The 16,289-nt window shown below is 43.3% G+C and overlaps 1 protein-coding gene across 1 annotated transcript in view; it reads right to left on the reverse strand.

The window, feature by feature from the left end:
* Nucleotides 1–16,289, reverse strand: part of dgki (diacylglycerol kinase, iota) — a 176,640-nt gene that overhangs the window by 73,721 nt on the left and 86,630 nt on the right. The window contains exons 12-14 of the mRNA XM_048608001.1: nucleotides 11,689–11,749; nucleotides 6,379–6,492; nucleotides 4,146–4,283 (exon numbers count right to left, since the gene is read on the reverse strand). Of these exons, the coding sequence (XP_048463958.1) occupies nucleotides 4,146–4,283; nucleotides 6,379–6,492; nucleotides 11,689–11,749 (313 nt within the window). The remainder of the gene's footprint in view (nucleotides 1–4,145; nucleotides 4,284–6,378; nucleotides 6,493–11,688; nucleotides 11,750–16,289) is intronic.

A 16,289-nucleotide genomic window follows, 5' to 3' on the forward strand; every position in this document is an offset into this window, starting at 1 on the left:
CAGCAGCAGTGGGCCATCCAAAGCTCCACATCAAGGACTTGTGGAAGCTTGACATGATGGCCCTAAGCATTGATCCTTCCATTTAAGAGAACCAGCTCTGGCAACAGAGGGAAATGGTGATATTACCTCTGGGTTGGTATGAACCGCTATGACCAGTGGCTACAGCTGTATGGCGATGGGCGCCAGCATTGAAAGTAAGAGCTCATAACGACTCCTGATAATCACTTCATCTGCAACACTTGAAGCAGAACCTGCCTTGCATTTATTAGCCTCTTTAGCCATCAGCAAAACTGCAACAGATGAAGCTACCCCAAGCCCAACAGAATTGTTCAATGCTCATTGTCTTATGGTTCATTGAGGATGCTGACCTTGACCTGGAATGCAGAGCTTTTCCTGGTGATTTGGAATAATATTCTATAATGCAATTCCCCTTTTTCATTTCTACTTAACACTAATTTATCCCTAGAATTGTGAACAGAAGTTCATAGGTGAGGAGAGAAAGGTGGGATAGGACTTTAAGATCAGAATTCCAAGATTGTAAGAAGCAACGAGGGTTCAACAAACCAGCAAAAACTATCATGCACAAAGAACCAGTTGAACTTTCCAAAGATCTTTCTTCTGACATCTTACACACTTTAATGACTTAATACTACAATTAAGCCAAGGAATGGAGACTCTTAATTACAGTACTACAGGATCTTGAAGTCAAAACATGGAATCAATAAAAGTACATTTCCCAGTCTGAAACTACAGAAAGTTCAATACTCCCTACTGCCATGTAATAATAGGTTCATTCTCTGGATCCTGCATGGCACAAAGCCTACAGCTTAGCTTTATAAATGTAATGATGATAAACACCACAGTACTTATTAAGAACCTCAGTTCAGATACCAATAATGTCCATTTGTTACGGGTGATGGTTACGCAGGAACCTAAACAGGAACTGAGCCTGTGGTTCTACATTGAACACTCAGCAGCTGTGCTATTCTATCTGTGTGGTGTGCCACTGTTCTGTGACGTGTCTGGGTGCTTGAGTACAATTTGAAGACATGGATTGTATCACATGCTGGGAAATCATGTGGCACAAAGGGCTGCTGAATTCTAATCAATAGTTAGAGAATCTTTAGTACAGATGGCTCAACCAACTCTTCAACAGAACTGACTGGAAGAAAACTGGAAGAAGTGCTTCCAGAGGCTGGTCATGGCCCACATCAACTCCAGTCTCCCAACCTGCCTCGATCCCCTACAGTTTGCCTACCGACATAACAGATCACAAAGGACGCCATATCCCTAGCCCTGCACTCATCCCTTGAACATCTGGACAAAAAAGACACCTACATCAGACTCCTGCTTGTTGACTACAGCTCCACCTTCAACACCATTATCCCCTCCAGACTGATCTCAAAATTGTGTGACCTTGGTCTTGGCTCTGCCCTCTGCAAATGGTTCCTCAGCTTTCTGACCCATAGGCCACAATCAGTGAGGATAGGTAACTGCACCTCATCCACAATAACACTCAACACTGGAGCCCCCCCAAGGATGCATCCTCAGCCCCTACTGTACTTCCTGTACACCTACAACTGTGTCGCCAAATTCTGAACAAACGCCATTTGCAAGTTTGCTGACGACACCACCATTGTGGAATGGATATCAAACAACAATGAGTCAAAATACAGAAGGGAGATAGAGGGCTTGGTGATATGGTGCAGTGAAAACAATCTGTCTCTCACCGTCGGCAAAACTAAAGAACTGATCATTGACTTCAGAAAGAAGGGAGGAGAACACCATCTACATCAACAGAATTGAGGTTGAGAGGACGAAGAGCATCAAGTTCCTCGGAGAGACGATAACCGACGACCTGTCCTGGACTTCCCATGTAAATGCGACAGTCAAGGCGGCACAACAACACCTCTTCTTCCTCAGGCGGCTCAGGAAATTTGGCACGTCCATAAGGACCCTAATCAACTTCTACAGATGCCCCATTGAAAGCGTACTGCATAACGGCCTGGTATGGCAACTGCTCTGCCCAGGACCGTAAGAAACTACAGAAGGTTGTATGCACAGCCCAGACCATCACGGAAATCAACCTTCCATCCATGGACTCTATTTACACAGCTTGCTGCCGTGGAAAGGCGGTCAACATCATCAAAGACCTATCGCACCCTGGTAATGACTTCCTACAACCTCTTCTGTCAGGCAGAAGATACAGAAGCCTGAACACGTGCACAGGCAGGTTCAGGAACAGCTTCTTTTTGGCCGTTATCAGACTGTTGAATGGACTCTAGCCTCATATTATGTAACCTGCAATGTAACCTGTATGCCTCTAAGTCTTTTTGATCTGTATATCCTTATCTTGCTGTTATCTGCCCGTACCACTCGTAGACAAAGCTTTTCACTGTATTTCCGTATACGTGACAATAAAAGGAATCAATCAAAACAAGCTTGCTTTTTGTTTGTGGTACAACAGCATGAAGAAGTGTTTTAGAAACTCTTTCTGTTTTCTTTAGTGAGCACCAGGTCTTATTATTCCATTGCAGCATCCTCGGGGATTGCAAGTTCCCATGTAATTTATTGAACTATTGAATATCATGCCTGTAATCACACAATATAAGGCTCAATGATTTAAATGTGTACTGAATCTGCATATAATTAACTTTGTCACATTAGATCAAGGGGACATCTTTACACACTCTTCTCCTTTCGCAAGAGTTCCAAAAAGCAAAGTTACTCATATAACGTGAATGGCAGATTTGGCTCTATCATAGCATAATGCATAGAGTTGCAAAGTTAATTCCAATGTCATTCGCTATCAGAGATGCATCTCAGTTTGACAAACTGTCTCTTCAAGTATTCACCTGTATGTGCCAACTGCTCATTTTCAAAACGTTTGATTACCAAAGGATCTCTAGTTGACTACAGAATTGGTCTGTGGTTATCAACTATCCTATGGCATATCTGTCCTCTGGTGGAACTGGTTATGTGGGTCAACTGATGTTGCCTCCAAATTCAATGCGGCTATCCCTTGAGAGTGTAATGCACAGATGAGCTAAGCCCCAGGGAAAACTGCAGTGACTCCAGAAAAACCAAACCAGCTGTTTCCTCAGCTGCTGCATGCACATTTGGCAAAGTCAGTGTCTGTGCTGAAACTAGACATTCTCCAATCAGGCATAAAGATTACATTAACATCCAGTAGCAAATTGACTTTGACCTTATAGAGCAGCATATTCAAAGGTTAGAATTATGGCAATCCAAACATTCATGCAGCTAGTTGCAGAATTATAATGGTGACATTTCAGATGGTCAAGTCTACGGTCTGAATGGGTCAAACAATGGAAGGACACATCCACAAATGAGACAGTAATGGAATCTGACACACATGGGGTGTCCATGAGAATAGTACTAAACTAATTAGGACAATGTGACCATGGGAAGGGATTTAGATGGACAAATGTGTTTGAGCTGTGCGCATGCATTTGTTTCAACTACAGTAGCACTTCCCAAATATTTTCTCACTTCCAGACGGAGTGAGTCAGAAGGGCAGGGGAAGTGGGGCTGTGACAGCAGGAGCCTGTTAGTGGGGCCACAAAGTTGTTTTAACTCCTTGGCTGCTGGATCAGAGCTTGGACCCCAAAATTTCACCCCTCAATTAACCCCACTGTGGGAAACCCTGAACTTGTTTCTTGCTTTTGCTATGCATCTTAATTTGACCATATGCGAATACATCTCTGTTTCACTGTGATTTATCTATACATCAAAGGTCAAAAAGATAGTTAAATGTGAGCAAACTATTACAGGAATTATGGAACAGGGAAGGTCAATAAATAGTATTACAACTGAAGCGTATGTACTCTGATGGTTGAAGTAACAAGTCAAATTAGAATCACAAAGCAGTTGAACACAGGGCTTCTTACTGCCTAGAACGCACAGGCTGTAAAACCCAAACTTAGTTGTCAGCTCACCACAATGTACCTCAGCTTTGTTTACATTGTTTTCCACCTTGGTGCTGCTCTGCACTGTCCTCAGCTTTGTCACTAACAAACAAAACATTACAACACTCTCGAACAAAAACCTCTAACCCTCAAAGAATCTTGCAGAAAATATTAAAGGTTTGTATAAAAGTCAGCAAAGTTAGCAGCTGCAGTTACCTTCTGAGTGCCTTCTTCAGCATCATCTTGGCTAGGCTGGAGGTTATTCTGAAGATGGAGGTTCCAGCGGTCCAATTGGACTATATTGCCCTCCTCTACATGGCAGAGAATCTTTGAAACTGGTTCATCTGTGTACCCCTGTGACATAGAGAGAACTAAATGAATTATCTCCCCTAAGTGCCTCAGTCAATGGCAAGGACATCTCCCTTCTGCAGACTTAGAAAGGTGTCTGTTGTGACAACGGCACTGAGAGAGTTCACAGCTAAGTACCTTGTATAAAGAAAAGGAACAGGTAGAGTGCCTTATTCATCCCCTCAAGCCAAACATAATGACTCAACCTCTTCCCATTATGCATTTAGATACCACCTGGGAAGAGCTGCCAATGTATGGAAGAATAGCAAATGTTGCTGGTAATTTTTTTTTACATTTATTCATGGATTGTGGACATCGCTGACTCAACTCGCATTTGTTTCCCTTGAAATATTCTACAAATGATTGAAAGGGGAGCAGCAGAGCTTATTTTTGACAGCTTCACAGATGGAAATGAATCGCATTTGTAACTCAACATGGGTGATTACTACCGCAAGTTAGGAAAACTAGATAAGCCTACCTAGGTTGTCGATTGCCTCCCACACAATCACACTGTGAAGGAGTACAGAAAGTAAACAAAAAGGCTAATGGAATAGTGGTTTTTATACCTAAAAGACAAGAACTAAGAGGTAGAAGTTAGGCTCCAGTTGTTAAAGTTAGACTACACTTGATGTACAGTTAATACCTTATGTTGCAGCATTTAAATCAATCCACGCTGACCTCACTTGTTAGGCCCAAAGGTCATGCTTTTGCATATATTCAGCTTATAAGGGGGAGATGGTGGTGTAGTGGATAATGTTCTGGGGTCATGGGTTCAACTTCCACCATGACAGAGAATAAAATGTGAATTCAGTAAAAATCTGGAACTAAAATGCCAGCCTTAAGGCAACCATAAAACCATTGTTAATTGTTGTTAAGCCCATCAAGTTCATTAGTATGCTTTAGGAAAGGAAATTTGCCATCCTTATGTGGTCTACTGTGACTCCAGATCCACAGCAATGTGGGTGACTGTTAACAGCCTAGCAAGCTGCTCAGATCAAGGACTGTCAGGGACGCCGGCTTTCGAGGCTTTAAGGTTGACTTGTATGCCCAAATGTCCAGTTCTTTTAGGCATCACACCTTAAGAAGGATATATCAATCTTTGAGCAAGGGCCACATGGATTCAGTGCAATGATACTTGAACCCCAAAGGTTCAAATCACAGCGTCACCAGAGGCTTCCTCCCTCCTTTCATTGCCCTCCATGAAATTTCCTGTCAGATGTGAAAATAAAACTTTGATAAACCCATAGCCAAAAGGGGCAAAAACACCCTGGAGGGTTTCTCCCAGATAAAGACAAAATGTACAAATGAAGCACAGAATATGGAGCATTGATAGCATAATGGCAATATCCGCATTTACATTGCTGCCCCAAGAATATAATGCAGCATCTTCACACCGCTCATAGATAGAGAGTCAGTCTCAATTTTTTTTATTCATTCATGGCATGTGCACATTACAGACCATGTAAGCAGTTATTGCCCATTCCCAAAGTTATAAGTCAACCGAATTGCTGTGAGTTTGGAGTCACAGGTAAAGATGGCAGATTTCCTCCCCGGAGGAACATTAGTGAACCTAATAGGTTTTCTCCCCAACAATCAATAACATTAGACTCTTAATTCCAGATTATTATTGACCTCAAAACCTAGGTCCCCAGAACATTACCTGGGTCTCTGGATCAATAGTCTAGTGATAAACTACTAGACCATTTCTTCTCTACCCTAACAAATCCAATTACATTACCACTATACCAATATCTCCTCACTAATGCCCTGATTGATCATAAATATTTCTAATTATTACCCCTTCTCCAGTTTTGTCCTCTAACTCTACGAATGTTTTCACCTTCAAGTAGTCATGCAATTTCCTCTTGGAAATGGTTATTAAATATTCTTCAATCACTCTCACTCCAGCAATCCTCTATAACAACCTGTCAAAGTAATTACAAAGGGTGTCCTAATGCTTTTCTCTCTCTGTTGTTACGAGTCCCTTTCATACTCTGCACCTTCCCTTTGACAGCCAGGCTGCATCACACACCATTATCTATCTTTCTGGGGGGGTTGCTAGCCCATCCTCACAGGTGGACCTGTTGAAGGATGTACCTACCCCTCCCCAGTTGAGGGTACGGGCCAGGTCGTTTCCTGTACCAAGTGGAAGCACTGCGACTGGAGGCTGGGGATTGAGTTGTAGTTCGTCCAACAGGGAAAGAATCCAGCCCACCTGGACAGAAAGACAAAAATATAAAATCACCAGTTGAAATAAAGATGTTCATTTTCATGCATGTCAAATCTAGAAACATGTTGGAGTACAGGCTTATCTCTTTTAAGATTTTACTTCAAAACTCCACTCAGATCTCACATTCTATTCTCAACCAGAACTGGAAGAGTGAAGAAGGAAAATCAAGAAGTAATTTAGATTGAGTGTGCACTTCTGTGAACCTCAACCCAGTTCTCAGTAGGTGTGCACCAGCATTATGAAATGAGCCCAACTTGGCACTAATTTGGGCTGAACTGACAAGTTTATTCTGTGAGACACAAGGTGGCTACTGGGCGGGGGTTTCTCTTGTTCTTTTAAAGATCCTCCTTAACACTGAACAATAATGGTCAAGTGCTAATATACTAATAAATAGTCAAAAGCAGTGATATTGATGCTGATGTAGATACTTGAAACTACTATCAAGTCATCAGAGTTCTAAGAATGCTCCCTCCTTCCCATTTATGTATGTGGTGTAAATGGTGAATAAAGGATCCTGCTCACCAGTCTGAAGACACACTTGTCTCTTTCCGCAACTTGAAGGATGATCTCGCAACAGACACAATGCTGGAGCGGACCAGCCAACATTTATCCTGCCAAGTGAACCTCATTCTTTTCCGTCACTGTGGCAATGCTTTAGTTGGACCTTACCTGCTCTCACTAGTAACTCACTGCCTGTTCCACCTGTTAACGTTGGGTCATTTTATCCAAATGCACTGTGCAAAAATAAACAACAACAGCTTTGTCCAGCACCTTTAGTTTAATGAAGTAACCCAATTTGCCCAATCGGCATGTTATAAAGCAAAACAAAGGCCACATAGGAAGATATTAGGCAGATGGCCAGTAGCTTGGTCAAATGCAAAGTGGCTTAAACAAAGGAAAAAAAAGAGGGCTGAAGTGGCAGAGAGGCTTTGGGAGACAATTCAGAAATTTAAGTTGCAGTCCCCAAGGCACAATCGCCAATGATGGAGAAACTAAAATCAGGGATGCTTGGTGGTGGAATGTTCCAGTTCACTCAGGAAGTCTCAGTTACCACTGCCACGTGCATGTTGGAACACAGAACAAAGGACAGTGATAGTAGAAACTCCAATAATTTTCCATCTCTCTACTCTTTTGCCTGCCATTGGCATATATTGAAAGGATTTGCAGAATGATAGTCAGCTTGGTTGGCTGCATTATGTAGCTATTTTTAATAGCTGGAGCTTGTGAATCAGAGACAGAGATGCTGCTCATTACAAAACAAGGCCCTGACCGTAGATGGTTAAGAAACTAGAATTAGAGGAATTAAGAAGATTGCGGGGCTGGAGGATTTCACAGAGATAAGAAAGGGAAAGGCTATGATGAATTTGAAAACAAATGGTTTTCAAAGGCAAGACCTTGCCTGTCCGAGAGCCAATCTGTGTCAGTAAGCACAGCGGAATGGGACTTGTTGCAAGTTTAGCTGCAGGAAACAGAGGCAGAATGTGGCAGGCTAGCCAGGAGTATGTGGAAATGTCAAGACTAAAGGTAACAGGGACATAGATGAGGGATTCTGCAGCTGAGGAATGGGCAGAGTTTGGCACTAGGTGGAAACATGTATTCTTAATATGTGGTCAATAGCTCATTCTGGGATCAAATAAGATTGCAAACACTCTGGTTTAACCTTAGCTAGTTGACGGATGTGGTAACTAAGGAATTAATGCAAATTGCTATCTTACCATTGAAAGATAAAGATTCATTAAGGTGATAGCAATGGTGCTGTAACAAGCTTTCAGGGAGCTTGAGGTTACACATCAGGCCATGAAACATTATCTTGCGCTAGGAGTAATGTATTGAGACTCGGGGAACTGATCACACTGATTCCAATGAATGATTCCAGCTATGAGCCATTGGCAAACATCTATTATGTGAGTTTGTTCTCTGCAGCATGTGGAAGATGTGGACATCAAAATGCAAAAATGTAAAACTGGCACTGAGAACAGTAAAGGAAGCTTTATTCTGCTCCAGCTTGTGGTATACTTGATGCTGAAATTGGGGATTAATGCAAGAGGATCAATCGCAAAGAGTAAGTCGATACTTCCTTGAGTATAGAAGATTGCGGAGTGGTTGTTTTTTTACTTCTCTTGTGGGACATGGATGTCACTGGTCAGCCAGCATTTATTACCCATCCATAGTTGCCTTTGAAAAGATGGTGATGAGCTGCCTTCTTGAACCACTACAGTCCATTTGCTATAGGTAGACCCACAATGCTGTTAGGGGGGAATTCTTGGATTTTGACACATTGACAGTGAAGGAACGATGATTTATTTCCACGTCAAGATGGTGAGTGGCTTGGAGAGAAATTTGCAGATGTTGTGTTCCCATTTATTTGCTGCCTTTGTCCATCTAGATGGAAGTGATCATGGGTTTGGAAGATTCTGCCTAAGGATTTTTTTGGCAAATTTCTGCAGTGCATCTTGTAAATAGTACATACCGCTGCTACGGAGCATCAGGTAGGAAAGGGAGTGGATGCTTGTGGATGTGGTGCCAATCAAGCAAGCTGCTTTGTCCTAGATGGTGTCAAGCTTCTTCAATGTTGTTGGCGCTGTACCCATCCAGGTGAGTGGAGAGTATTCCGTCACACTCCTGACTTGTGCCTTGTAGATTGCAGACAGGCTTTGGGGATTCAAAGATGAGTTACTCACTGCAAAATTCCTAGCCTTGACCTGCTCTTGTGGCCACAGTATTTATATGGTGAGTCCAGTTGAGTTTCTGGTCAATGGTAAACCCCAGGATGTTGATAGTGGAGTATTCAGTGATGGCAATGCCATTGAATGCCAAGGGGAATTGGTCAGATTGTTTCTTATTGGATATGGTCTTTGCCTGGAACTTACGTGGCGCTAAAGACACTTGCCACTTGTCAGCCCTGGATATTGTCCAGGTCTTGTTGCATTTGAACATGGACTTCTTCTGCATCTGAGGAGCCATGAATGGTGGTGAGCATTCTGCAATCATCAGCGAACATGCTTACTTCTAACCTTATGATTAAGGATAAGTCATTGATGAAACAGCAGGACATTATCCTGAAGAACCCCTGCAGAGATGTCCTGGAGCTGAGATGACCGAGCTCCAACAACTACAACCACCTTCCTGTGTAAGGTATGACTCTAACCCGTGGACAGTTTTCCCCTGATTCCTATTGATTTCTGTTTTGCTAAGGCTCCTTGATTCCACATTTGGTGAAATGTGGCCCTGATATCAAGAGCTGTCATTCTCTTTGGGTATTAAAAATAAAGGAAGTATTTTCTGTGGCAGAAATCAAGAACAGAAGGATATTGTTACAACATCAGAGCCAGGTCATTCAGAAACAAAACACCAGATAACTATTTGAACAAGGAATAAGAGTAAGCCGCTTGGCCCTTTGAGCCTGATCCGCCTTTAATAAGATCACGGCTGATCTGATTTTAACCTCAACTCTACATTCCTGCACATTTGCAATAATCTTTCTTCCCTTCAGTAATCAAGAATATATATATACCTGAGCCTTAAAAATGTGTCAGGTATGACCTGTGGACAGTTTGCCCCCGATTCCTATTGATACAGATTCTATGTCCAGTGCCTTTTGAGGAAGGGAATTCCAAAGACTCTCAACCATCTGAAAGAATTTTTTCTTCTCATCTCTGTTTTAAGTGGCAGTCCCTAATTTTTAAATTATGATCAGGAAGTGGTTTCTCATACACAGGATGAACTGGAACCTTTTCTCCAATAATCTACTGGTTCCAAACTGGCTGAGGTTTTCAAGACTTAAATCAATAAATGTTTATTCAATAAAGGTATCAGGAGACATGGAGCAGACAGAGATTGATAACTGAAGTTGAGAATCAGCGCAGCCATTATTTTTTAGGTTAAATGGTCTGCCTAGGAGCCAACAGACAAATGTGGTGCCCCATCTGTGGCATAGTTCAAACCTAATTCTAGAGTTTGCTTGAAATTAGTGAAGTTGTGGCAAAGGGAGGTCAGACTGACGATGGCTGTTTGTTCTGCATTAATGTGTAACCAGATAGTGACGTTTGCCATGTCTTGTCAGCACATTTTCTCTTACGCTGGGTGCCTCCATTGTATTTTGGACACAGGAAATCCCAGCAGATACATTCCACCTCCCTGCCTCAATACCACATCCCACACTGTCCTCACATCACTTGATACTTTTTGGCTAGAAATCTATCGATCAATCTCTGTCTTGAACATGGCTGAACCTATACAGTTTTCTTGGATAAAGAATTCCAAAGATTCATTCGACTCTGAGTGAAAACAACTCCTCCTAATCTCTGTCTTAAATGGCCTGGCTCCAATTCTGAGACCGTGCTCCCTTTTTCTAGGCTCTTCCAGCCAATGATACATCCTTCCCACTCTAACCCATCAAGGCCTGTAAAAATTTTGCTAGCATCAAATCACAGACCAGCACAGGGGGCACTGAGGCTAGTTCCAGGACTCCTAAACAATGAATTAACCAAACATCTGACCCTTCGATCTATGCAATTCTGTTCAGCTGGGCCAGATTTCTAGATACACCCAGGAAGAAAAATCAGAGGGCCAAAATTCAGCCAAAACCTCAGGCTTTGTTTGCCACAGAGAGGGTGCAGCAAAGATTCACCAGACTGGTTTCTGGGATGGTAGAACTCTCCTGCTTGGAGACTGTATTCTCTGGAGTTTAGAAAAATATGAGGTGATTTCATTGAAATCTACAAAATATTTACTGGACTTGACAGGGTTGCTACAGAAAGGATGTTTTCCCTTTGGCTGCGGGTATCTAGAACCAAGGAACACACATCAGAATCAGGGGCAGGCTGTTTAGGATTGAGATGAGGAGGAATTCTTTTCATCCAAAAAGTGGTGAATCTTTGGAATTTTCTACACCAGGGGGCTATTAAGGATCAAATCTTAAGTAAGTTCAAGAGAAATAGATAACTTCTTTGATAAGGAAGATATGGGATAGTACAGGAAAATGGTGTCGAGGCACAATATCAGCCACGACAGTTGAAAGGTGGAGCAGGTTCGAGGAGCCTAGTGGTTTGCTCCTACTCTTGTATCTCCCCAGCAACCCCAAACACTACAGCACTTTCTGACCAATCATGCATGAGACCAAAATAGTTCATGTCTTTTTGATCCTACAGATTAAATGTTTAATTTGCTAAAATTACAAACCGTTCCATCTCCACCACAGGCCAGGATCCGGAGGTTTGCGACCTTTCGATACAGTTCCAAGCTGTTCAGGAAACAGAAAACGTTCACGTGATTCAGTGAAACACATGACTTGTAAATTAACAGTTAAACCAGGAGGGTCAACAGACCCCAAGTTAACGTATATCATTGAAACATAGAAAGACTTGGTCATTTAGCCCATTGAGCCCATTCTGCTACTCAGCATGTTCGTGGTTAACTTTCTATCCCAATGCCATACTCACGTTCTCTCCCCATACCCCTTCACTTTTAGTGTCTGGAAATCTATTTCTTTCTTACATATATTCAGTAGGTTGGCTTCCACAGACTTCTGGTGGTCGTGAATTCCATAGGTTCACCTCTCTCTGAGTGAAGCAAATATCCTCAATTCTACTCTAAATGGACTACCCAGTATCCTAAGGTGTTGGCACCTTGTTCCACAATGTCCTAGCCAGGGGGAGCATGATCACTTCAGGCTGTCCAGTCCTGTCATAATTTTATATGTTTCTATGAGATCCCCTCTCATTCTTCGAACCTCCAGTGAATACAGGACCAGTTGATCCAATGTCTCCTTGGATAATGAACCTGACGTCCATAAATCAGTCTGGTGAATCTCTGCTGCACTTCCTCAATGGAAAGTATATTTTTTCTTAGATAAGGAGACCAAAACTGCACACTCCACTCCAAGGTATGGATCCACTAAGGCCCTGTACAGCCTCAGTAAGACTTACTTGCCCTGTACTCAAAACTTCTTACAAGGAAGGCCAACATAAACACTTGTCTCCCTAACTGCTTGTGCAGCTGCATGCTTCCTTTCAGTGACTGGTACCTGAGGATAGCCAGGTTTCTCTGTACATTAGCCTTTCCCAATCAATCACCTTTTAAATAATACTCCGTTGTTCTATTTCTATCAAAGTGAATAATTTGACAACTATCCGTGTTATGCCATCTGCCATCCATTTTCCCACTCCCTCAACTTACCTAAGTCACCATGAAGCAGCTATACATCCTGCTCACCTCTCACACTCCCACCTAGTTTTAAGTCATCAGCAAATTTGGAAATATTGCATTTGATTCACTCTTCCAAATCATTGATATATATTGTGAACAGCTGGGCCCCAAGGACTGATGCCCAGTCATCATCACCCACTCTGAAAAAAGATCCATTTATTCCTGTTAGTGTGACATGGAGGTTCAGCGGTTAGCACTGCTTCCTCACAGTGCCAGGGACCCGGGTTCAATTCTAGCCACAGGCGACTGTCTGTGGACATGCTAAATTGCCTATAGTGTCCAGGGATGTGGAGGCCAGGTGAATTAGCCATGGGAAATGCAGGGTTACAGGCATAGGATAGGGGGTGAGTCTGGGTGGGATGCTCTTCAGAGGATTGGTGTGGACTTGATGGGCTGAATGGCCTCCTTCCACACTGTAGGGATTCTATGGTACTCTCTATTTCCTGTCTGTTAACCAACTCCCAATCCATGCCAGTATAGTATTAACAATTTGATGTGCTTAATCTTGCACAGTAATCCCTTTTGTGGAATTTCATTGAAAATTATTTAAAAATCCAAATACACCACATCTACTGGTTCTGTCAAATCTGAGGCACAGATTTGACAGCACCCTTAAATTGCTGGATCTGTGCCTCACAACCTACTTCATCTTCACCAGCAAGATATATGGATAAATCAACAGAACACCCAAAGGATCATCACTATCAGGATTAATTGCAGAAGCCATAATGCAAAGACAGGAACAGACAGCACTTCCCACCATCCAACCAAAACTATGGATCCGCTATGCAGATGACACCTTTGTAATTATCAAACACTCTAAACTGGAAGAAATCCATTTACTCATAATCAACATCCTCACCGACAAAAAATTCACCAGGGAAGAAGAGAACAATATATTAGTGTTGAAGTGGTCGAACGTATGGCCAATGGTGAGCTCCAGACCAGCGTACACAGGGAGGCCACCCATACAGATCAGGTACTCAGCTGCAATAGCAATCATCCCAATACCAATAAAAGGAGTTGGATCAAAACACTGTTCAAGTAAGTTGCAACACACTGCAGCATCTCAGAGCTACGCAAGGCAAAGGAAGAACATCTACACAGCGTCTTTGGAAACAACGGTTACCCGAAAAGCTGGGTTCGTTGATACCTACACTACAGACCGTAACAGGGAGGCACAACATGTCCAAAGATACCAGTCACCCGGCCATACAAGGACATGTCTGAAATGACCACCAGATTACTCCGCCCCCTAGGAATCACGGTAGCCCACAAGCCGACAGTTACACTACGACAGCTACTGACGAGAATAAAGGACCCAACAACCACAACTAATGGAACCAACGTTATTTACAAGATACCATGCAAAGACTTCCAAAAACATTACATAGGACAAACTGGAAGTAAACTAGCTATCAGATTCATGAATACCAACTATCTACCAAGAGACGTGACCAACCATCACTCATTTCAATACTCATGGACAAAGAGGGACACCAATTTGACTGGGACAATGTAGCCATCCTAGGACAAGCCAACCAAAGAAACATACGAGAATTCCTGGAGGCCTGGCACTCAAACTGGAACTCCATTAACAAACATGTAGTGCTGGACCCCATATACTAACCACTAAGAAACAAATCCGGAAGTGAATAGCTGTAAATGGGGACTGTCGGTGACTAACAATAGGTAGTGTATAATGACAGACTATGTGATAACAAGGCTTGGTGTGTTAGGTCGGGGGCCAGAACACGGGAGAGTTCAGACCCTAAAATTACTGAACTCGATACTGAATTCAGAAGGCTGCAAGGTCCCCAAGCAGAAAATGAGGTGTTGTTCTCCCAAATTTCTCTGAGCTTCACTGGAACACTGTGGCAAGCCTGAGGCAGAGATGTTGGCCGGGAAACAGAGTGGTGTGTTAAAGTGGCAGGCATCTGGAAGCTCAGGATCATTTTTGCAAGCAGAACGTAAATGTTCTACGAAACGGTCATCCAGTCTCGGCTTTGCTTTCCCAATGTACAGGAGACCACGTTGTGAGATTGTGGGAAGTGCAGATAAGGTGCTGTTTCACCTGGAAGGTATGTTTGGGCCCTTGGATACTGAGGAGGGAGGATGTAAATGGGCAGCTGTTTACATATTCAGCGGTTGCAGGGGAAGGTGCTGTGGGGCGGTGGGGGCGCATGGGTTGTTGGGAGTGAAGGAAGAGTTGACCAGGGTATCCCAAGGGGAATGTTCCATGTGGAAGGCAGATAAGGAGGGGAATGGAATATGTGTCTGGTGCTGGTATCTTGCTGGAGGTGGCAGAAATGGTGCCTGATGATCTTCTGGATTTGGAAACTGGTGGAATGGTAGATAAGGAGAAGGGGTACCCTATCACTGTTGCAGAAGGGAAGAGAGGAGATGATGGCAGAAGTGCGGGAGATGGGTTTGACCTGGTTGAGGGCCCTGCTGACAATGGTGCTGGGGAATCCTCGGTTGAAAAGAAGGTGGACATTGCAGAGGCTCTCTTGTCGAAGTTGGCCTCATCCGGACATATGCGATGGAGACGGATGAACTGAGAGAATGGAATGGAGTCTTTACAGAAAGTAAGGTGCAAGGATGTATAGTCCAGGTAGCTGTGGGAGTCAGTGGGTTTATAGTGGATATCAGTGGCCAGTCTATCCCCAGAAATGGAAACTGAGATGTCAAGGAAGGGAAGGGAGCAGTCAGAGATAGACCAGATGAAAGTGAGGGCAGGGTGGAAACTGGAAGCAAAAATCGATGAACTTTTCCAATTCTGGACGACAGAGGGAAACAGTGCCGATGATATCATCGATATATCAGAGAATGCGTTGTGGGTGGCAGCCAGAACAGGACTGAAACAAGGAATGTTCCACATGCCCCACGAAGGGACAGGCAAAACTGGGGCCCATGTGTATACCCATGGCCTCACCTCTGACCTGACGAAAATGACAGGAGTTAAAAGAGAAGATGCTGAGGGCAAGGACGACCTCGGTCAAGTGGAGGAGAGTGGTGGTGGATGGGGACTGTTCAGGCCTTTGCTCCAGGAAGAAGCAGAGAGCCCTGAGACCATCCTGATGGGGGATGGATGTGTTAAAAGGATTGCACATCCATAAAACAGAACATAGAACATAGAACATTACAGCGCAGTACAGGCCCTTCGGCCCTCGATGATGCGCCGACCTGTGAAACCAATCTGAAGCCAATCTAATCTAAACAATTCCATTATCATCCATATGTTTATCCAATGACCATTTAAATGCCCTTAAAGTTGGCAAGTCTACTACTTTTGCAGGCAGGGCATTTCTGCAGGCGGCTGGAGCCTGCAAACTGGAAATTCTGAAACTGGTGTAGATCGTTAGAGGAATCACAGATTTACGTGCGCAGGGACTAGACCAGGGAAGAAAAGACCGAGTCAAGGTAAGAAGGTAAGTAGGGAGAACAACACCTCATTTTCTGCTTGGGGACTCTGCAGCCCTCCAGACTCAATATTGAGTTCAATAATTTTAGGGCCTAAACTCTCCCATATCCTAGCCCCTTAGACAACACACCAGGCCTTGTTATGACATAGT

This window comes from Rhincodon typus, chromosome 18 (genome assembly GCF_021869965.1).
Source record: "Rhincodon typus isolate 14 chromosome 18, sRhiTyp1.1, whole genome shotgun sequence".
Lineage (NCBI taxonomy): Eukaryota > Metazoa > Chordata > Chondrichthyes > Orectolobiformes > Rhincodontidae > Rhincodon > Rhincodon typus.